At 36.3% G+C, this 23,985-nt stretch overlaps 1 protein-coding gene and 1 long non-coding RNA gene across 8 annotated transcripts in view; one reads left to right on the top strand and one right to left on the bottom strand.

Annotated features, from left to right (window-relative positions):
- NR3C1 (nuclear receptor subfamily 3 group C member 1) overlaps positions 1–23,985 on the top strand; it is a 154,090-nt gene that overhangs the window by 124,861 nt on the left and 5,244 nt on the right. For all 6 annotated transcript variants that reach the window (XM_077937308.1, XM_015141113.3, XM_077937306.1 and 3 more), the window contains 3 exons: positions 6,248–6,526; positions 8,170–8,314; positions 11,516–11,646. In XM_077937308.1, the coding sequence (XP_077793434.1) occupies positions 6,248–6,526; positions 8,170–8,314; positions 11,516–11,646 (555 nt within the window). The remainder of the gene's footprint in view (positions 1–6,247; positions 6,527–8,169; positions 8,315–11,515; positions 11,647–23,985) is intronic.
- Positions 9,674–22,881, bottom strand: LOC144329570 (uncharacterized). 2 transcript variants are annotated; one of them, XR_013394930.1, is made up of 3 exons: positions 18,663–22,881; positions 16,322–18,127; positions 9,674–10,267 (listed from the first exon to the last, which is right to left on the bottom strand). It is a non-coding gene; the product is annotated as an uncharacterized LOC144329570 (long non-coding RNA). The 2 variants fall into 2 exon arrangements; XR_013394929.1 differs by lacking the exon at positions 9,674–10,267 and having other exon boundaries at positions 11,877–18,127.

Genomic DNA, 23,985 nt, shown 5'->3' with positions numbered 1-23,985 from the left:
GACGACCCAAGGCAGTGACTGACATCTGATTTTTCTATTAATTATGCCATCACTGTCATTTCCAGTTGAATCTTTTGTTGGACATCAGAAATTTTTCTTACATGAATAAAATTTAAGCATACAATTTAGGCTGCAGTTTCTCAAAATATTGTATTAAAAATAACCAATTATATGCTCTTATAAATTGTCAGTATAACATATCCAGTTAGTGTAGAAATTGGCATTTGTTAAAAACTACTACATGTTAGTCTTTGACACACATTCTTCTACTTTTTGGACCCTCATATTATTAAAAACACCTTTGAGTAGGGCCATGATTTACTTTATATCCATTTTTATACTACGTAGTAGAAGAAAATTCTAGCTTGTTATTTCATACTATGATATGTACTGTGTGGCACATATCATATAGTTGATCCAGTTCTACTTGTAGATGAATTGAAAGAACGGCTTAAAAAAGTTCTTAGGGTTTGTGTGTGTGGTTTTACTGTAAAAGTATCATTTTTGTATTAAACTAACCCCAGTATACATAAAATCTGTATTTGGCCTGGCATGTATGTTTGCCAGGAATCTTTGGCAGACCCTAATACTTACAATATAGATGAGCCATGTGTTTCACACCTTTTTTTTTTTTTTTTTACAACCTTCAGAAATATTCTCTTGTTCATCAGAGTGCTTCCCCTAAGCCAGGAAGTTTCGATGATAGCCCCAGAGTAACTTTGCCCAAGTCTCTTCATAAATGTAACTTAGGACTGCAAGTGGTGTATTTTTATACTCTTGCCCCATACCAAGTAAATCTCACGATTTATTTTAAGGGAGTGGCCTTCACTGCTTCAAGTGTCTAGCATTTAAGAACGGATAAGATTTTTAATGGTGATCCTAATTTTTTTTTTAACTTGCTTGTTTTCTCTTGTAACTAAGTGTTTTTATTCATTTCATTTTGAGGTATATTGTAATCAATCCAAAGTATGGCTTTGTTTTTAGTATAAACAGTCAAATGAAACTTACAGTCTTAGGGTATTATCAGATTTATTACCAAATATTATTTAACTAATTTTTTTAAGTTAATAAACCCAATCTAGTAGTTTCTCTCTTATTTTCAACTTATATTTTAGATTCTGGGGGTACATGTACAGGTTTGTTACTAAGATACATTGTATGATGCTGGTATTTGGAGTACGATTGAACTTTTCATCCAGGAAGTAAGCACAGTACCTAACAGGTGCTTTTTAACGTGTGCCTCCCTTCCTCTATCCCCTCTCTTTTATTTCCCAGTGTCTGTGCCCATCTTTATGTCTAGGTGTACTCCATGTTTAGCTCCCATTTATAAATGAGAACCCAGTATTTGGTTTTCTGCATTAGTTCATGTAGGATACTGGCCGCCTGCTACATCCATGTTGCTGCAAAGAACATGATTTCATTCTTTTTGTGTCTATATAGTATTCCATGGCATATAAACACCACATTTTCTTTATCCAGTGCACTGTTGATGGGCACCTGGGTTGGTTCCATGTCTTTGCTATTGCAAACCGTGCTGCAGTGAACATATGGGTACATGTGTCTTTTTGATAGAATGAATTATTTCTCTTTGGGTGTATGCCCAGCAATAGGATTGCTAGGTTGAATGGTAGTTAAACTCTTAATTCTTTGAAAAATCTCCAAACTTCTTTCCACAGTGGTGTCATTGTGGTTTTGACTTGCAGTTCTCTGATGATTAACAATCAGCATTTTTTCATATGTTTGTTGGCCACATGTATGTCTTTTTTTTTTTTTTTTTTTTTTTTTTTTTTTTTTTTTTTGAGAAGTGTCTGCTCATGTCCTTTGCCCATTTTTAATGGAGTTGTTTTTGCTTGTTAATTTAAGTTCCATATAAACTCTGGATATTAGGGCTTTGTCAGATGCATAGTTAGCAAATATTTTCTCCCATTCTGTAGATTGTCTGTGATAGTTTCTCTTGCTTTGCAGAAACTCTTTAGTTTAATTAGGTCCCATTGTCAATTTTTGTTTTTGTTGCAGTTGCTTTTGGGGATTAGTCATAAATTCTTTCCCAAGGCCAATGTCGAGAAGGTTATTTCCTAGTTTTCTTCTAGGATTTTCATAGTTTGAGGTCTTACATTTACATCTTTAATCCACCTTACTAATTTTTGTATGGCAATAGGTAGGGGTCCAGTTTCATTCTTCTGCACATGGATAGCCAGTTATCCCAGCACCATTAATGTAATAGGGAGTCGTTTTCCTATGGCTTATTTTTATCAACTTTGTGTAGATTAGATGGCTGTAGGTTTGTGTCTTTATTTCTGGACTCTATTCTGTACCATTGTGTGTGTTTTTTGTACTGGTACCATGCTGTTTCGGTTACTGTAGCCTGTAGTATAGTTTGATTTGGGGTAATGTGATGTTGCCAGCTTCATTCTTTTTGCTTAGGATTGCTTTGGCCATTTGGGGCATTTTTTGGTTCCATATGAATTTTAGAATGCTTTTTGCTAGTTCTGTAAAAAATGACATTGTAGTTTGATAGGAATAGTACTGAATCTATAAATTGCTTTGGGTAGTATGACCATTTTAACTATACTGATTCTACCAGTCCATGAGCATGGAATGTTATTCCATTTGTTTGTGTCATCTCTGATTTCTTTCAGCAGTGTTTTGTAGTTCTCCTTGTAAAAATCTTAAACTAACTTAGATGCATTCCTAGGTATTTTACTCTTTTTTGACTGTTATAAATGGGATTGCATTCTTGATTTGGCTCTCAGCTTGAATATTACTGGTGTATAGAAATGCTACTGATTTTTGTACATTGATTTTAAATCCTGAACCTTTACCAAAGTTGTTTATCAGCTCCAGGAGCCTTTTGGCAGAGTCTTCAGGGTTTTCTAGGTATAGAATAGTAAGTGAAAAGAGATCGTTTGATTACTTCTTTTCCTATTTGGAAGACTTTAATTTCTTTCTCTTACCTGATTGTTCTGACTAGGATTTCCAGTACTATGTTAAATTGGAACAGTGACATTGGGCATCCTTGTCTTACTGCATTAAGGGGAATGCTTCCAGCTTTTGCCCATTTGGTATGATGTTGGCTGTAGGTTTGTCATAGAGGGCTCTTTCTTATTTTGAGGTATGTTCCTTTGATACCTAGTTTGGTGAAGGTTTTTATCATGCAGAGATGTTGGATTTTATCACAACTTCTTCTGCATCTATTGAGATGATCTTTTTTTTGTTTGTTTATGTGGTGAATCACATTTATTGATTTGTGTATGTTGAACAAGCCTTGCATCCCAGAAATAAAGCCTACTTGATTGTGGTGAGTTAACTTTTTGATGTGCAGCTGGATTCAGTTTGCTAGTGTTTTGTTGAGGATTTTTATATCTGTGTTCATCAGGGACATTGGCCTGTAGTTTTGTTGTTGTTGTTGTTGTTGTTGTGTCTCTACCAGGTTTTGGTATTAGAATGATGTTTCCCTTGTAGAATAAGTTAGGGATGAGGCCCTCTTTCTCGATTGCTTTTTTAGAATAGTTTTAGTAGGATTAGTACCAGCTCTTCTTTGTACATCTGGTAGAATTTGGCTGTGAATCCATCTGGTCAAGGGCTTTTTTCAGTTGGTGGGTTTTTTATTACTGATTCAATTTCAGAACTTGTTATTGGTCTGTTCAGAATTTCAATTTCTTCCTGGTTCAATCTAGGGAGGTTGTGTGTTTCCATTTCCACATATATACTTACTCCAAATAATGGCTTTATATATACGAGGATTAGCTGAAAACAAAAATGATACTTTCATAGTAAACTCCACCCCGGCCCTGACACACACACATAAACCCTGAGGTTTTTTAAAGCCTTTGTTCCAATTTATCCATTTCCTCTAGATTTTCTACTTTGTGTGCATAGCAGTGCTTGTAATGGTGTGAAGATCTTTTTTATTTCTGTGGAATCTCTTGTAATGTCATCTTTGACATTATTGTGTTTATTTGGGTCTTCACTCTTTTTTTCTTTGTTAATCTAGCTAGTGGTCTATCAGTCTTGTTTATCCTTTCAAGTAACCAACTTTTATAAACTAGGTTTTAAGCTAAGTAAGATTTCTCTACTTTTATTAAGGAGGAAGTAGCATTACCACAAACTCATGAACACTTCTGTGGAGCTCCTATATTGACTGCTAATCTTCTGTATGCTCCAGTGGGTCAGGAGTTTATATAAAGTAAAGTTGCATTAACTAAGTTGCTTTAACATAGTGATTGCTTAACTAAATGATTCAGTTCGGTTAACTCCTTCCTGAAGATATTTTGAAAAATTAATTAGTATTATTTCTTGCCCCAGTCAGTACGGCACAATTGAGTTCACTTGTACTTTCTGAGCTGTATTCAAAAACATCAGTTTTCTCATTTAGGACTATATATAAGTAGTGAGAAATTAATTACAAACTGAGTCATAGAAAATGTTTTTGTTTAATCCAGCTTGTTACTCTTTCTTCCTTGTTCTAATGTGGAGTAATGTATTCTAAACCATTTAAAGTTATGACTAATTGAGGTTTTAACAGTACTGTTCCAGTGTATTGATTTGGCACATGTGTGTTCTCTTTTACATTGTCAACAGCACATTTTATGATTTGGATCAAGATTTCACTGGGATACTTCTGGTTGTTTAAAGAGTTTCTTTATGTATTGGTGTCCTTCTTTTTAAACTTTTATCACTCCTCTATTAAGTTGCGATATCCAAATTTAAAATATTCTAAAAACATGTTCTCCTGCAAGTTGAGGTAATGATAGTTGTTATATGGTAATTACTATAATATATGCCAGGAACTATTCTAAGCATTTTACATATTTAATTCTCACAGCAACCCTGTGAGGTAGGGACTAATATTATCCTCATTTTACAGAAGGGGAAATGAAGAGTCAGGGAGTTAACTTGCACAGATATCCAGAGACAACATGGCAAAACCAAGACTTAAATGCAAATATGCTGATTTCAGGTTTCTGCTCTTTAGTCCTGTATCATACCATGCCTCCAAGAGAGCATGGTAAACTAATTAGAATAGTTCTATCATGATTCTGTTTCTGTTCTGAAATATTAACTAAAAATTTTTGAATTTCTCAGTACCCCATTTATTATAGAACACAGTAAGAATGGAACCATTCTAACATTGGACATTGAGATATTGTTCCCACCACCATATCTGTCCTCCACAGACTATATGGTGTGTTATTTTAAGGACAGAGGATCTAAAAATGATTTTTAAAGGTGATTTAAATTTACTCTTCCCTTTGCAAAATGGTTTGTATCCCTAATAATTTGAACAGGTACATTTTAAATTACATTTCTTGCCTTTCCTTGGAGTTCTGAGTACTTTCCCTCTGAGAGAACAATGTAATTCTTATTTAGTCACTAAAACAAAAATAACTTCAGGAGTATGAATAAATCTACTAAAAAGTCTACAGGATCCATGTTGTAGTTTGATTAGATGGTTCCATACCAAGTCAAGGTAAAAGATAATTAATTTATATATAATAGGAAAATGGGTGCTTTAGGTTTATAGAGTAATCAATATAAATCTTCCTTATAAAAGGGAAATTTCCCACTTATAATTTATGTGAAGTAAAGTTTTTCATTTCATCTTCCCATATGTTTTTAGTCCCAAGCAGTATTTATGTTAGTACCTATGTAAAGGTGAAAAGCGAATTTCTCTACTGGTACTACTAATACTATTTTTAGCATGTAATCTGCTATCATCTTCCTATCTTGATAAGTGGCTTTGAACAAGTGTAAATAGTGTAATTCTCTTCATTGTATATACTACCATGATTTAGATTAATCTTAAACCACAGTTTGTAATCCGTTATTCCAAGCTTAGATTTTTTTTCAGTTTATAGTAAGAGTAATTTGCCTTACATAACCAATGAAATTGTTGCATTTAGAGTGAAAGTGAGACAAACAAATAATTTATAGAAGAATTTACAAAAGTGATTTACTCCGATTGTTTTAACATACCGTTATAATACTTTGTATAAGGAATAACTATAATGAAGTTTCTGGCCTATTTGTAGGCAAAATTAATTGGGAATAGGTTCCTCTGGATCCTTTGCTTTCAGAAAAAAAAAGGTTTTTTCCTCCTCTTCCATGTCACTTTATCATAATTGCTAAATAAAATATTTCTCCCATCTTAATAGTTTTAGAAAGTAAAAATACTTCTTGAATAAACTATGTAGCGCAGACCTTCCCATTACAGTTCATTTCTATGTATTTTTTAAAATATCCACAGCTCGAAAAACAAAGAAAAAAATAAAAGGAATTCAGCAGGCCACTACAGGAGTCTCACAAGAAACCTCTGAAAATCCTGCTAACAAAACAATAGTTCCTGCAACGTTACCACAACTCACCCCTACCCTGGTGTCACTGTTGGAGGTTATTGAACCTGAAGTGTTATATGCAGGATATGATAGCTCTGTTCCAGACTCAACTTGGAGGATCATGACCACGCTCAACATGTTAGGAGGGCGGCAAGTGATTGCAGCAGTGAAATGGGCAAAAGCGATACCAGGTAAGATGCAAAAGATAAAAGAGCAACTATATAAACCTTTGTGTTTTCTTCAGCAAAAACATTTTGGCTTTTATATCATCCTGAACCCGTGGCTTATCTTCTTTCTCTTACTAGTTCTGGGGACTATGAAGGGGAGAGTCAGGTGAATACAGGTGATAGGGAGTTTATAATAAAACATTTACATTACTCCCTGCTTTTCAAATCATTATGCACAGGATGGTAATTTCACATAGGATGATTTAATATCAGAACTCGAGTTACAACAAAGACTCACTCAAAACTCCTTTGACACTGAAGTTCGGGGAAAGAAAATGTTTTTAGTTAATTCCGTTTGTTTTCCTTCATTGTGCCACTTTTAAAAATTAGGTTGTTTGTAAGATTGGTAAACATCAAGTATGTTGACTCAAAATTTGTACTAAAGTAGAATGATTTTAACCCTTCACTAAATGAAATACTACACATTGATTGTAATTTTAAAGACAATTTTAAATAAAAGTTTCCCTATTGGAATTTGGTGTGGAACAGCAGAGGTCAGTGTTAGTGTCAGCTCTGACTTTAAAGACAGAGGGAATTGACAAGCCTGTGTTCACGCAAATAGTTAGGGACAGAACAAGAAAGTAACCTGGCCTCCTGTCATCCTTGTTTTAGTAAGGGGGGAAGAGGTGTGAATAGCAGGGCAAATGTTTTACTTACTAATACCTCAAGTCAAGATTCTTTTCTCTTTTTTAAAATCGATACATAATAGTTGTACATATTTACTGTACATATTTATATTTAGGGGGTACATGTAATAATTTGATAAAAGCACACAACGTGTAAGGATCAAATCAGAGTAACTGGGATATGCATCACCTCAAACATTTGTTTGGGGAACATTCCAAATCTTCTCTTTTAGCTATTTTGAAATATACAGTAAATTATTGTTAACTATAGTCATCCTGTTGTGCTACTGAACACTAAAACTTATTTCTATTAACTATTTTTGCACCCATCAACAAATCCCCCTTCATCCCCGTCACACTGGTAATCGCCAAGCCAAGAATTTCAGCTTAAATTTTACTATTTAGTTCATGTTTACTTAAGCAGACAAAGGTGACAAAACTGGCTACTTTTTTCTTTTCCACATTGAAAGCTATTAGAAACTAGCACAGAGGGGGCTGGGTGTGATGGCTCACGCCTGTAATCCCAGACTTTGGGAGGCCCAGGTGGGTGGATCACTTGAGGTCAAGAGTTCAAGACCAGCGTGGCCAGCATAGCAAAACCCCATCCCTCTACTAAAAATATAAAAATTGGCCAGGCATGGTGGTATGCACCTGTATTCCCGACTACCTGGGAGGCTGGCACTGAAAATCATTTAAACCCAGGAAGCAGAGGTTGCAGTGAGCCGAGATGGCGCCATTGCACTCCAGCCTGGGCGACAGAGCGAGACTCTGTCTCAGAAAAAAGAAAAAAAGCACAGAGGGTTTGAGTCTTGAAGTGTCAGATGACAGAGGAAAACTGTGTCTACCTAGTATTTAATTTCCATTTTCTGTTAGGGGTCCCCTTGTTTTGACAGGGCTAATTGATCTCATTGCTCTTTGGCAATTCCCACAGAGATGATGATCTTAGAATGTTGCCTCATACCTTTATTTCTCTTAATTCAGGTTTCAGGAACTTACACCTGGATGACCAAATGACCCTACTGCAATACTCCTGGATGTTTCTTATGGCATTTGCCCTGGGGTGGAGATCATATAGACAATCAAGTGCAAACCTGCTGTGTTTTGCTCCTGATCTGATTATTAATGAGTAAGTTGTATGTGAGTCATTTTCCCTGTATTCATAGAGTATTTTTAACCAGCTGATGTTTTCCTGATTGACTGCTATTGTGATAATTCAGGACTGAAACAATCCTACTAGGTATCTAGGATGTAGGCAAACTGGAAATAGAGTTATGAGTGCTTGGGGCAGGACAAGTGTAATGTAGAGCAATTGTACATATGGCATTATTACTGTCCCAGGACATGTTTAAGGATATTTACTGAGATTAGTAAAGTCTGTCGCAAGCAACAAGGAATCTTACTGTGCTATTATTTACATAAGGCTATTCCAGAAAGAGAAAGGAGTATGATAAAACTCGTGTGGATTCAGTGGGGACAATTGTAGATGAGGATATCTAGGCTGATGGGGTGGGACATATGGACCCAGACACAAGAGGTGTCTGTTTGCATGGCAGGTATCTGTGGTTTAAATATGTGAACAAGTTTGTTTAACTGAGAGAAGACCAAGCCTTGAAGATTTTATAAATCAGCTATTCTTTTATCCTCTAGGCTTATTCCTGTATCTGTGAAATGTGTCAGGTGTCCATTTCCCCTTACCTCATTGCAGTTGTTTCCTCACTCGTTTTCTCCCTCCAGTGTGATGTACATCATTAACATTAAGGATATTTAATAGCATCTCTGACCAGGTAGAAAGTGAGAAGAGCTAGGATGTGACTTCTGTGCTGTGTATCTGGTGATGTGAACACCAAGAGTCTAAGAGTCTAACAGCAACAGACTTGACTAACCTCAGAGATGCTGTTAAATATCCTTAATGTTCAGCAAACATGAACGTTGGCTAATGTTTGCTTCCTCTAGCACAGTATGACTGCACCACCTATCTCCCCAGCACACAGACTGTCTTTAGTATCTTCCCACTGACCCTCCAATCCATACTCTGCATGATTTCAGGCTTCCCACAATCTGACCTCACTTCCTCTCCCATTGTTGTCCTTCACACACTCTTCGTTCCCATCCATTCTTTCAAGCATACTCTTAGACTCTTGGTGTTCACATCACCAGATACACAGCAGAGAAGTCACATTCTAGCTCTTCTCACTTTCCACCTTATATTACTACTTTTCATACCCCTAGCTTATTGCTATTAGTACAGTATAAACAGGGAGTTCACACACACATACCCCGGCCTAAGAAGAATAAAAAATGAAGGAGATTTGTGTTTGTATAGAAAACAGAAGACACCTTGACTTTTATTGCCAAAAAGAGGACTGTTCAAACTATTGAATCACAATGTAACAAGATTAGGTAGTTGGATCCAATTTTAAATTAACTGGTAAATATATTTAGTCTCTGGGGAAACTGAAGACATTACTCATCAGAATCCTACCATGCTGTTTAAAAAATACCACGTTGGCAGTATTTATTTTTTAGTCACTTTCTAATATGTAATTTGAAGGCATTTAAGTGGAATTAAAAGCATAAACAGATTTATATGAAACACCAACTTATCCTTCTGGTTTACAAAACCTAATTTAGGGTTTTTACTATTAAGGCATTCAGATTTAGCTTTAAGCAGTCACAGCATAATCTAATCATGCCACATACATTCCTTATGTAAAGTGGGATTTATAAATTTTTTTCCTCAACAGATTTATATTAGTTTCATTTTCATTAAGGGATATGTACTTCCCATTCTTGTGTTCTCATGCTGCTGCATACAAGATGGGCAGTCCTTCACCTTTTTTTCTTTCTTTTTTTTTTTTGAGACGAGATTCACTCTGTCACCCAGGCCCAAGTGCAGTGGTGTGATCTGGCAACGTCCACCTCCTGGGTTCAAGCGATTCTCTGCCTCGGCCTCCCAAATAGCTGAGATTACAGGTGCACTCCACCACACTCGGCTAATTTTTTGCATTTTTAGTAGAGACGGGGTTTTGCCATATTGGCCAGGCTGGTCTTGAACTCCTGACCTCAAGTGATCCTCCCACTTTGGCATCCCAAAGTGCTGGGATTACAGGTGTGAGCCGCCGCACCCAGCCCTCCACCCTTTCTTAGCCCACTATGTTTCCATACTGCTCTGGTGTCTGTGACAGGCAGATTTTGCATATCGGAAAGTAAGCATTCAAGTTCTGACCCTCTATAGAGCTGTAAAACCATCACTCATGGTTGCCCTTAGGTCAGAACGTTGTGGAAAAAAAATTTTTGTTGTTGTTTTTACAGTCAACAAGAATGAGTTTTTACTTATTCTACTATACTACAATTTTATTGAAATTTTCAGTTATATGAATGTAACCATGCACAAGAAACTAAAGGAAAAAAGGTGCCTCCCAAAAAAGGAGTGTTTTACCTACTATTAAGGACTGGGGAGGTGCCTCTTTGGTAAGAGCAGATTTAAAATTTGAAGAGCCTGTGATCACTTTGGCAGCATGTAATTCATGTCTGATTTGTTTTATATAAAAGAATAAGCCACATATTTAGTAGAGAAAAATGATAACCTTTTTATTGTTAAGTCCAAGATGACTTTCTGTCAGAAACTTAAAAAAAAAAAATCTTGAAGCATTTTAAAAGCTGTGAACTGAGCCCAGTTTCAGGCTTTTAGTGTCATTTCAGAAGTCAGGAAACTTCAGAGATCTATTTGAAAATCATAGGTGTGTAATGACTTCAGAATCATAAGCAAGAATTGGTTTAGTACCTTTAGTTTAAAGAATATTAAGGCATATGCATGTCAGAGGCAGATTTTGAGCATCAGAAGTCTAGAATCAAGTTCTAGGTCTGGCCCTCTACATAACTGTGAACAGTGTCACACATTTTTGTCTTTAGGATGGAATGTTGTGAAAAAACTTACCTTTAAAAATCAAGTGTGTAGGACCTAAAATTGTGTTGTCTAATTGACCATATTCAAGTGATAAACCTTGATTTAAATGAGCAACTGGTAATAAGTTCTATAAGAATTCTAACACTTTAATTAAATAATAATGCATGGCATGCATGGTAGAAAATAATGTCTCCACTGTTACGTTAGATTATTCATTAGTCTCTTTAAACAGCCAAGATGCAGGAAGAAGTTTAAGGGAAGTTCTCCAAAATTCTGATTTTATAGGGAATTAGCAATAATATTATTGCAATAGTTGTTTTTCATTATAAGTTCATAGTTTTGCAAAACAAAACAGAAATGTACTTTTTTGGGGGAAGTAGCATTATTTCTAACTAATACCCTGCTATTTATCTTTCACAGGCAGAGAATGACTCTACCCTGCATGTACGACCAATGTAAACACATGCTGTATGTTTCCTCTGAGTTACACAGGCTTCAGGTATCTTATGAAGAATATCTCTGTATGAAAACCTTACTGCTTCTCTCTTCAGGTTGGTAGAACACCTTTTCACTTTATGTCAAAAGCATGAAATATGAAAGTCTAGAAACAAAGGTTAATTTGTATACATAGTACTAATAATTATACCAAGTCTACTATTATTTCCTACTAGTCAGATGATTTTTATGAATGTAAAATACTAGAAAGGCACAGTAAGTGATACCAAGATTAGTAAGACAAATAGGTATAGCAGAAACAGAGAGGTATATGAGCCGCATAGGGATCTCTGTTGATAGGAATCTGTGTGGACGTTTTTCTCCTTCCTTCCTCATGGGAAGACATGGAAAAAGAAAGCTGACTACAGTGATTTTGTGTACTATACTGTTACTTGGTTAAAGATTTTAGTTACCTAATGAGTATTAGCATATATAAGAAATTATGGGAGAAAAAGACGCATCCTAGAAAAGGTGTGCTTAATTACTATTGGGAATTGGTTAACATAGCATTGGAACTGGATTGTCAGACAGAGATTCACTATCTAGAAAATGGCAACAAGAGTTTATAAAACAAACTTCTGTGAGATTACTTTTTAGCTAGCAAAGACAAAGATGTCAAAGTGATAAACTACGATACATCCAGATGATGGAATACTATTGAGAACTAAAAAGAAATGAGCTATCAAGCCATGAAAACACATGGAGGAACGTTAAATGCATACTACTAAGTGAAAAAAAGCTAATCTGAAAGGGCTACATACTGTGTGATTCCAACTATATAACATTCCATAAAAGGCAAAACGTGAAGACAGCAAAAAAAAAAAAAAAAAAAAAAAAAAAAATCAGTGGTTGCCAGGGTTTAGAAGGGAGGGAGGGATAAATGTGCAGAGCACAGAGAATTTTTAGGGCAGTGAAAATACTTCGTATGCTACTATAATGGTGGAAACATGTCATTATACATTTGTCCAAACCCGAAGAATGTCCACCACTAAGAGTGAACCCTCAACTATGGACTTTGGGTGGTAATGTGTGGGACAGGAGGTATATGAAAAATGTCTGTACCTTCCTCCCAATTTTGCTGTGAACTTAAAACTGCTCTAAAAATGTCTTTTTTTAAAAAAAGCTCTATGAACTAGTTGGTATTATAAACCTTAGGCCATTTCCAGTAAAAGTTACATACCAATGTTTATTAAATACTGAGTTAATAGCTGAATACGTCTTTCACATACAAATACGTACATTTGCAGTTTTTAAAAGTCTTAATTCCATTAGTAACTGTGGTTTCATAGTTGCCAAATAACTGTAAGCTATGGATGTTGCACAAGACTATGACTTTAACCATTTCGTATCTATTTAAAGATTTCCAAAGCACACATTTGTCTTAATGCTTTCACACTATTTTTGCTCAACAAAAAGTTATTTTATGTTAATGGATATAAGAAGTATTAATAATATTTCAGTCAAGGCAAGAGAACCTGGTAAAGATCATTGCTAGAGACATGTTTAATGTTACCTGTAGCAGTACACTTGTTAAAGAAGTGATTAAGCAGTTACATAAAATTCTGATCATAACTTTGATTGATACCATGAAGGTATAATTCAGTGCCTAGATACTAACAACCTTATTTGTTTAAAAAAAAAAAAAAGTGGTTTCAGTTGCATACATCCCAGACTAACTGAGCTGTATGATTTTTTTCATTGTAAATAATAAGAAAAAGTAAATTGGCCTAGTACATATCACAAGTTCTTCTTTTTAAAAAATAATAGAAATATAAGGATGGAAATATATACCTTAAGATATAGACTTCTACTATGATAGACTACTGGAATAGGTACTATAACCTCCCACCAAAAATGCTAGACTAAAACAATTAAGAACTAAGTGAAGGCAGGAACCCACAGAGGTAAGTGGAACTCAAGCCAACTTGCTCTTTGAGGGCATTTGTACAACCTGGTAAATTAGTTTAGTAAGTTGGAGTTTTTTTAAGTTTATAATCTTTTTTAAAATTATTTCAATAGGATTTTTGGGGAACAGGTAGTGTTAGGTTACATGAATAAGTTCTTTAGTGGTGATTTCTGGAATTTTGGTGCACCCATCACCCGAGCAGTATACACTGTACCCAATGTGTAGTCTTTCATCCCTCACTCCCCTCCCCAACCCCAGTCCCCAAAGTCCATTATATCATTCTCATGCCTTTGCATCTTCATAGTTTAGCTCCCACTTATAAGTGAGAATATGCAATATTTGGTTTTCCATTTCTGAGTTACTTCACTTATAATAATGGTTTCCAGTTCCATCCAGGTTGCTGCAAATGCCATTATTTTTTTCCTTTTTGTGGCTGAGTAGTAGTCCATGGTATGTATATACCACATTTTCTTTATCCACTCGGTGATTGATGGGCATTTGGGCTGGTTCTGTATATTTAGTAAGTTTAAAAACAAGAGATGGAAATATAAATGCAGTTTAAAAGGCAAGTGGATTGGTCTGAAAACAGATTGGACACATTTGAAGAAACACTTGAAATGTATATCTGAAAAAATCAGCCAGAATACAATTGTTTTTAATGATTGTGTATATGTTTGTGTATATAAACCACAAGGGAGATCTGTAGGTACTGAAAATCACAACTGGAAAATGGCAACAAAGCTATAGAAACTGGAAAAACAATGACTTTTCTTAGATCCCTCAGAGAATGGAGGTCATAGGACAAACCACCACTTCAAAATTTAGAACAGACAAATACAGAGAAACAGCCAAGATCAGCTTACTGGGGAAAGATGCCACTGAAGGCAGGAAGACTAGGCAATTTTGATGAATTGCTGGAGGCTGAGCAAGGACTAGTTTCAGAGTTAAAAACTCCCAGGGACCCAGTCTTAGTGGGGGTTTCCTGCAATTTCTTGGGTTTACCCCACAGAATTTCTAACTTCCAGAAACTCCACAAGATTCTTAGGGTGAAGAATTCCCTCCTTTTTCTGATAGAATTAGGGGGAAGGTAAAAATTGGAAATATGTAGGAGAGTGTTCACAACAAAGGCCTGCACTGTAAGGAAAACTAATTCAACAGACCCTAATGTGACCTGGGGGGAAGGCAAACTGAGGATTCTGGCCCTGTCTTAGCCTTCTTGTCTCATTTCTGAAAATCACAGCCCAGGGTTTCAGACCCACTAAAAACAACTGAGATTTAATCATATAGATTATAAAATACTTCACCTCCCCCTCCCCAACACCTTACCACCATATAAACAGGGCTCCAGGATAAAATAACAGTGGATTACAACTGAGAGAGCTGCAGGACACAAGCTGTTTAAGGAGTTCTTAGGAAACCCAAAGACAACCGAAGAAAAAGTAAATAAAAACAAGGAAACTAGAGGAAACTGAAGCCTCTAGTACCTACAACTACAGCAAACATTAAATACAGCCTGCCTCCTAGCCAGATTAGCATGAAACCTCACACTAAAAGTCAAATTACTTCAGTTTTGATATATCGTGTCCAGCTTTCAACAAAAAACCATAAGGCATGCTAAAATGCAAGAAAAAACCCACAGTCTGAAGAGACAAAACAAGCGTCAGAAGCAGTCCTCAGATATGACACAATATTTCAGTTATCAGATAGGGAATTTACAATACCTATGATTAGTAGGTTAAAGGCTCCAGTGGAAAAAGTAGACAACATGCAAGAAGTGATGTATGCAGAGAGATGGAAACTCTAAAAATAAATTGTAAGGAATGCTGTAAGGAAATGCAGAATGATGTTGATGGGCTCATCAGTAGACTGAGCACAGCCAAGCAAAGAGTCAGTGAGCTTGAAGATAGGTCAAAGGAAACTCCCCCAAACTCAAATGCAATATGCTGAATCGAAAACAGTTATAAACATGGTAGACATTAATCCAGCTATATCAGTAATTACTGTAAATTTGAATGTTCTAAGTACACCAATCACCTATTTTTTAACTAGGAGGTGAAAATAAAGTTTGCCACCAGATGGTCACTAAAAAATTATTAGAGGGTATACTTAGGCTAAAGAAAAATAATCGTGGCCAGGAGTGGTGGCTCTCACCTGTAATCCCAACACTTTGGGAGGCTGAGGCAGGCAGATCACAGGGTCAAGAGATCAAGACCATCCTGGCTGACGTGGTAAAACCCCATCTCAACTAAAAATACAAAAATTAGCTGAGGATGGTAGTGTATGCCTGTAGTCCCAGCTACTCAGTAGGCTGAGGCAGGAGAATCGCTTGAACCTGGGACATAGAGGTTGCAGAGAGCCAAGATCGCGCCACTGCACTCCAGCCTGGTGACAGAGCGAGACTCCATCTCAGAAAAAGATAAATAAAAGTAATCCCATCTTTAAGAAGGACTGAAGAATAAGGAAAGTGGTAAATAATGTAGATACATTTAAACTGACATTTACTGTGTATATAAAATAACAGTAACAATTTGCTTGAGGGTTAAAAAACTTAGAACTAAAGTATGTTTAAGTTTCAAGGATGACAACTAGAAATAAGGTATGCAGGGTATGCAAAGTACCAAACCATCAGGGGAAGAGAATACCTAAGAAAAACAATTCAAAAGAATGAAAGATGTGAGAGGAGGGAGAAAAATGCATAACAAGGGCATGAAAACAGGAAGTAACAGATAAGGTACAGTAGTACAGCTAAATTCAAACACAGCAGTACTTTCATTAAATGTAGAGATGGGGCCAGGTGCAGTGGCTCACACCTGTAATCCCAGCACTTTGGGAGGCTGAGGTGGGCAGATCACTTGAGGTGAGGAGTTCGAGACCAGCCTGACCAACATGGCGAAACCCCGACTCTACTAAAAATATAAAAAGTTAGCCAGGTGTGGTGGTGCATTGTTATCCCAGCTACTCGGGAGGCTGAGGCAAAAGAATCATTTGAACCTGGGAGGCGGAGGTTGCAGTAAGCCAAGATCGTGCCACTGCTCTCCAGCCTGGGTGAGAGAGGAACACTGTCTCAAAAATAAAATAAATGTAGAGACGGACTGAATGCTCCAAGCTAATCTGACAGGATTTTAGAAATAATCCAAATTTATGCTATTTAAAAGAGCTATATCTGAATAAAGATACTGAAAGGCTGAAATAAAAGGATCAACTTTGCATAGTATAACATGGCAGACTTTTTCTGTAAAGGGCCAGATGGTAAATGTTAGCTTTGCACAGTCTCTGTCACAGCTACTAAACTCTGCCCTTGTGGCAGGGAACATAGTCATTGACAATACTCAAATAGAACAGGTGTGGCTGTGTTCCAATAAAACTTTATTTACAAATACAGGCTGCAAGTAGGTTTTGGCCCATAGGCCAAATTTGCTGGCCCCTATACTGACCAAAAGAAAACTGAAGGAGCTACGTTATTACCAAACAAAATAGATGTTAAGGCAAAATACTTATTAAAGCATTTGTTCACCAGGAAAAATAATTCTAAATATATAGTTTCAAATTACATAATACAAAAATTCATAGAACAAGAATACTTAGATAAATCTTGTAAAAATAGTGAGATTTTACTATACCTTTCTCACAAATTAATCAAGCAGACAAAAAAATAAGGATATGGATGTACATTTCATCTCTGTTGGGTCAGTACTGAAATGTGAGATCATTGGGACATATGTTGAGTGTGTGTTTAAATTTATTTTTAAAACTGCCAAATTTTTCCACAATTGTTAACATTTACCAGAAATGTATGAGACTTAAGATATGCTCTATATCCTCCTCAGTACTTGGTACTGTCAGCCTCTTTCATCATAGGTATACTGATGATTAAAGATACTAAGCATCTTTTCACGGGCTTATTGGCCACCTATATTTCTTATTTGGTATAATCTTTTGCCCATTTTTTAACTGAATTATTTATCTTCTTATTGGGTTTTAAGAATTATTCAAATATTCTCAATATAGCCCTTTGTTAAATATATGTTTTGCATATGTTTTCTTTCAGTAAGTGGATTACATTTACAATTTTCTTAACAGAAAATGTAGAGATGAGCAAAAGTATGTAATTCTGAAGAAAGCTTCATGTCTTTGTGTATTAAGAAAGTTTTGCTTAATCCAGGGTTAAAAAGATTTTCTACTATTTGTTTTCTTGTAGAAATTCTGTAGTTTCAGCTCACATGCTTAAGTATATGATGCAAGGTAAGGGACAAGGTTCATTTTTTCCCCAAAATCCGTATCTGGTTGCCCCAGAACTTGACTCTTTTCCCTATTGAGTTACTTGGCAATTTTATAGAAAATCAGTTGTTTGTGTATGTGTGGGTCTACTTTTAGACTCTTGTCTTACCCAATGATCTGTATGCCTATATTCATATTGATAACATCCTGTCTTGATTACTATTGCATTACAGTAAATCTTAAAATCGGGTAATATGAATTCTCCCAATCTGTTGTTCTTTTCCAAACTGTTGTTTTGGATATTCTAGTTTCCTTGCATTTCCACTTTTTTGTTTGGATATTCTAGGATATTCTAGCTTCCTTGCATTTCCACTTTTTTGTCTTGTTTTGTTTTTTTGAGATGGCCCAGGCTCCTGGCCCGGGCTCCTGTTGCCCAGGCTGGAGTGCAGTGGCGTGATCTTGGCTCATTGCAGCCTCCCCAGTAGCTGGGATTGCAGGCACCCACCACCATGCCTGGTTAATTTTCGTGTTTTTAGTAGAGATGGGGTTTCGCCATGTTGGCCAGGCTAACCCTGACCTCAGGTGATCCACCCACCTCGGCCTCGCAAAGTGCTGGAATTACAGGCATGAGCCACCACGCCTGGTCTTCCACATATTTTTTAATTAGCTTGACAATTTCTACCAAAAAAAAAGTCTTTTGGGGCTGGGTGTAGTGGTTGCTGGGTGTGGTGGTTCATGCCTGTAATCCCACCACTTTGAGAGGCCAAGGCAGGCAGATCGCTTAAGCCCAAGAGTTTGAGACCAGTCTGGGCAAAATGGCGAAACCCTGTCACTACAGAAAATACAAAAAATTAGCCAGGCATGGTAGCTCGTGCCTGTAGTCCCAGCTACCCAGGAGGCTGAGGTGGGAGGTCAAGGCTGCAGTGAGCCATGATCATGCCAGTGCACTCTAGCCTGGGCAACAGAGTGAGACTCTGTCTCAAAAACACAGTCTGATGGAATTTTTATTAGGATAGCCTTGAATCTATAGATCCATTTGAAAATAATTAACATCATAAATTTCCAGTTTCCAGCAGGGCGCTATGGCTCACACCTGTAATCCCAGCACTTTGGGATGCCGAGGTGGGCAGATCATCAGGTCAGGAGTTCGAGACCAGCCTGACCAACATGGTGAAACCCTGTCTCTACTAAAAATACAAAAAAAATAGCCAGGCGTGGTGGCACAAGCCTGTAGTCCCAGCTGCTCAGGAGGCTGAGGCAGGAGAATCGCTTGAACCTGGGAGGCAGAGGTTGCAGTGAGCCGAGATTGTGCCAGCCTGGGCAACAGAGTGAGGTTCCATCTCAAAAAAAAAAAATTCCATTGTTGAGAGAGAATAGGAATTCCAGCTTTGGAGGGGTGCGGAGACCATCAAATCCTCTTTCCAAAAAAAAATAACTATACTACTAAGCAGAGTCTAGTTCCACAAATATTCTTCTGTAAAGAGACTCACAGTACATATTTGTCTTTGCAGGCCATATAGTCCCTGTTGCAATTCCTCAGTTCTACAGTTGTAACAGGAAAGCAGCTATATACAATATGTGAATGCTTGTGTTCTAATACAAATTTATTTGCAAAATCAGGAAAATGGCTTGAAATGGTTTAAGATCTAGTTTTCTGACTAGATCATGGTATATAATCTTTTCCATATATATTTTGAATTTGGTTTGCTAATATTTTGTTGATCATTTTTCTATCTCTCTTTATGAAGGATGTTGATCTACAGCTTTCTTTTCTTGTGATATATTTTTCTGGCTTTGTTACCAGGGTAGTACTAGCCTCTTAAAATGAGTTGGGAAGTATTCTCTGTTTTCTTAAAGAGTTTATAGAGTATTGATCTTATTTATTCTTTAAATATTTGATATATGTCACCAGTGAAGCCATCTGGGTCTGGTGTTTTCTTTCAGGGAAAATTTTTAATTATTAATTAGATTTGCTTACTTGTTATATAGATCTATTCAGAATTTCTATTTTTCCTTGACTTTGTTTTGTAATTTGTGTGTTTCTATGAAATGAGCCATTTTGTCTGAGTTGTCTAACTTGGGCATAAAGTTGTTTGTAATCTAATCCTTTAAATTTTGTGGGATCCATAGTGGTGTCCCCTCCATGATACATTTTGATAATTTATGCCTGATCATCTTTTTTTCTTGGTCAGTCTACTTAGAAATTTATTTTGTTAGTCTTTACAAAGAACTAATTTTTAGTTTCATTGATTTTGTCCATTGTTTTTTGTTTTTTATGTCATTGATTATTTCTTTTTTTTCTGCTTGCTTTTCATTTAATTTGTTCCTCTTTTTCTAGTTTAAGGTAGAAACTTCCATTATTAGTTGGAGACCTTATTTTCTTATATAGATGTTTAAAGCTAAAAAATTTTTTATGTATTTTCATTCATTTTCTAATGTCCTTCATGATTTTTTTTTCATTGACCCATGTGTATTGCTTTAATTTTTACATATTTGGGGATTTTCTATCTCTCTTCCTATTCATTTCTAATTTAATTCCATTGAGGTAGGAGATACACTGAATGACTCTAATAAGTTTTCTGAGACTTTTTTAGGCAGTTGCTTATGGTCTATCCTGAGCGTTCCATGAGTGCTTAAAAAAAAAAACTTACACTGTGCTCTTGTTAAGTAGGGTTTTATGAACATCAGTTAGGTCAAGTGGATTGATAGAGTAGTTCAGGTTTTCTGTATCTTTGCTGATTTTCTGTCTAGTTGTGCTAGATTCCTACTACTTTGTCTACATCCTTGCTAGAGCTTGGTATGGTCTTTTTATTATCGCTATCCTAGGGAGTATGTAGTTGACCCTTGTGACTTGCCATGCATTTAATGACTGCCCATGTTCATAGCAGCATTATTCATAATAGCAGAAAAACTTTTATCATATGCTTTTGTGCCTCAAGATCATATATCTTTCATTTTTAGTCTATTAATACGGTATAATATACTGTTGTTTAATTTTTGAGTAATTGACTAGCCTTTCATTCCTGGGATAAATCCTATTTGGTTATGATATAATATCCTTTTTACATATAGCTGAATTCAGTGTACTAAAATTTTGGTATTTTTGCATCTAAATCCATGAGGGATATATTCTGTAGCTTTGGTGTTATGATAATATGGTATTATTTCTTCCTTAAATGTCTGGTAAAACTCAGCAGCGAAGCCATCTTGGTTTGCTTGGAGCCTTTTTTGTAGAAAGGTTTTCAAGTACAAATTCATCAAATGTTTACTGATATTTGTTTATTCTTGAGTGGGCTTTGTTGGTTTACATCTTTGAAGGAATTTAACTGTTTCCTTCAAATGTTGAATTTATTGGTATAAAAGTTATTCATAATATTCTTCTAATGGTTCCAGCATCGCTAGTATTATTCCCTTTCATTCCGGACATTGGTATTTAATATATTCTTGCTTTTTTTTTTTTTTTTTTAAATCAGTCTGGCTAAAAGTTTTCAGTTTTACCGATGTTTTCATAGAACCAGCTTGGTCTTGATTTTGTTGTTGTTTATGCATGTTCTAGTTAGGCGTTTCTACTCTTTATCCTTTCCATTTTTCTTGTGTTTAGTTTACCAGTTTAGGGTAGAAGCATATATAATTGAGACCTTTCTTTTCTAATAAAAGCTCTTAATGCTATAAATTTTCTAAGCACTGTCTTGATTGCATCCCACACATTTTGCTATGCTGTGTTTTCAGTACTAGAGATTTTAAAGTTTTTCTTATGATGCCTTATTTAATCCATAGCTTACTAAATGTCAAATTCCAAACATTTGGGTTTTTCTACAGATATGTTTGTTACTGACTTCTGTTTAAATCTCATTTTTGTCAGAGAGCATTCATTGTATGATGTAATCCTAAGTGTATTCAGTCTTGTTTTATGTTCTAGATTAATGTTCTGTGTATACTTGAAAAGAATGCAGTTCTTGGGTAGACTGTTTCAGAAATGTCAAATTATTGATTCTGAGACAAAGGTTTTTATAATTGTAGATTGTCTGCCAAATATCCCCTTGGAGGCAAACTCTCCCCCTCCCTTTTGAGAATCACTGATCCATTGTCACCTTTTTGCTGGGACTAATTTAGCCTTGCTTCTGAGATGTGGCCCCTAGGTCTCTACTGAATTCCTTGCATATTTAATTAGATCTTTCTTTCCTCTATGGCCTCAAGGGATTTCACCCTAAGTATGCACGAATTTTTACTTTGTGTACCTCCTTAGTTTCCAGTAGTCTAACCCATAAATTAAAGCTGCTTTAGCCTCCCCAAACTTCAATCTCTTTCTCCTCAATCCAGCAAGATTGCTAGACTCTGGGTTCCCTTTCCCTGCTCTGCAGTATGATGATTACTTTCAAGCAAAAAGGCTTAGAATTAAGATTTCTTGCTCCTAGGCTAGGTATGGCTTACCATCTTTGTTTCTCTTTTCCTAGAGATCATAATCATGTATTGCTTGTTTTCTAGTTTTCCAGTAGGAGGGGAATTCCAGGCTGTACTTACTTCCTGCAGCCAAAAGAGGATGTCATGTTAGTGATTTCAATACTAAAACATTAAACAAAAAATTTGAGATGGATGAAATTATTTTATATGCATATTGAATTGGGCTTCACCATAGTTATTTTTAGAATTAGGACTAACCAGCAGGGGAGAAAAACTATAAGCAATCACTGTTTTACAATTTTGCAATAATTAGATTTTCTATAGCATAGTAATGTGTAAAATTAACCCATTGTTAACATAGAATGCCCTTATCACACCTGATTATCACTCCTGATTAAGCGGTCTTCATTTCATGTTAATACTGGTATCTTAGAAGTGTCAAGTAATGCTTTACGGAATCAAACATTTTCATACATAGTCATTAGTCTAATTCTAATGATCCAGTGAAAAAGAGCAGGAAAGATGCTCAAGGAGGTTATACTGAAGTCCACATGGCAAGTAAGAAATAAGTCACCACGCCCAGCCAAGAGGTCTTAACACCTGAAATCCCAGCACTTTGGGAGGCCGAGGCAGGTGGAATTGCTTGAACCTGGGAGATAGGAGGTGGAAGTTACAGTGAGCCGAGATCACACCACTGCACTCCAGCCTAAGCCACACAGCGAGACTCTGTCTTGGGCAAAACAAAACAAAAAAAAAAACAAATTAAGACTTCTCAAAGCTCCTAAATCCACAGCTTTTCCTTTATACCAGCATCTTCTAAAAATGTCAGCAGCAGTGAAGTTTCCGTTTGGGAAATAATGCATTCCCTCTCTCTGGAGAGTGTATGGGAGTATCTCCAAGAAGTACTGAAAGAGTGTATGGGAGTATCTCCAAGAAGTACTGAAATTCAGAAGTCTGCCTAATATGTATTAAACATTAAGCTTTTCTCAAACTTTGACCACCAAATCCTTTTTCTCCCTCTAACCATAGTTAACACAGAATCAGTGTTCCCAAGAGCACACTGTGAAAAATGTAGCACTCTACAAAAGTCCTAATCTCCACAGGATTCAGTGAAACCATGATTAACCCTCTCTTCCTTGTCCTTATTAGTACCATTTTTTGAAGAGTAATGTAATGTACCCCCCAAAATTTTTTTTTTTTTTTTTGAGACAGAGTCTCGCTGTGTCGCCCAGCCTGGAGTGCAGTGGCCGGATCTCAGTTCACTGCAAGCTCCGCCTCCTGGGTTTACGCCATTCTCCTGCCTCAGCCTCCCAAGTAGCTAGGACTACAGGCACCCGCCACCTCGCCCGGCTAGTTTTTTTTTTTTTAGTAGAGATGGGGTTTCACCGTGTTAGCCAGGATGGTCTCGATCTCCTGACCTCGTGATCCACCCGTCTCGGCCTCCCAAAGTGCTGGGATTACAGGCTTGAGCCACTTCGCCCGGCCCCAAAATTTTTATTACCAGTTTCACTAACAAGAATCCATGTACCTAAGGAAGGACAGATATCTGCTCCCTATTAAGACATACCTATTAGCTACATTAAAAAAAAAAAAATGTATTGCATGGCGATTTTAAAGTTATAATTAACTGGTGATATCACAGATATTCTAAGATGTAATTGCTGGAATAAACACTGTTGTTGAAGCCTTCTATTTATCTCAATACCAGAATTAAACTAAAGTGCAGAATGGCAGACAAAGTTAACTAAAAATCACTGTATTATTTCATCTGGTCTTCCAAATAGCTTTGTGAGCTAGGGAGGAAGGTATCATCATCAGTTCCATTTTATAGATGAGAAATCAAGTGATTTACTCAAGGTTAAGTCCTCTA

Source organism: Macaca mulatta, chromosome 6 (assembly GCF_049350105.2).
Source record: "Macaca mulatta isolate MMU2019108-1 chromosome 6, T2T-MMU8v2.0, whole genome shotgun sequence".
Classification (NCBI taxonomy): domain Eukaryota; kingdom Metazoa; phylum Chordata; class Mammalia; order Primates; family Cercopithecidae; genus Macaca; species Macaca mulatta.
This window is presented reverse-complemented; position numbering and strand designations above follow the sequence as displayed.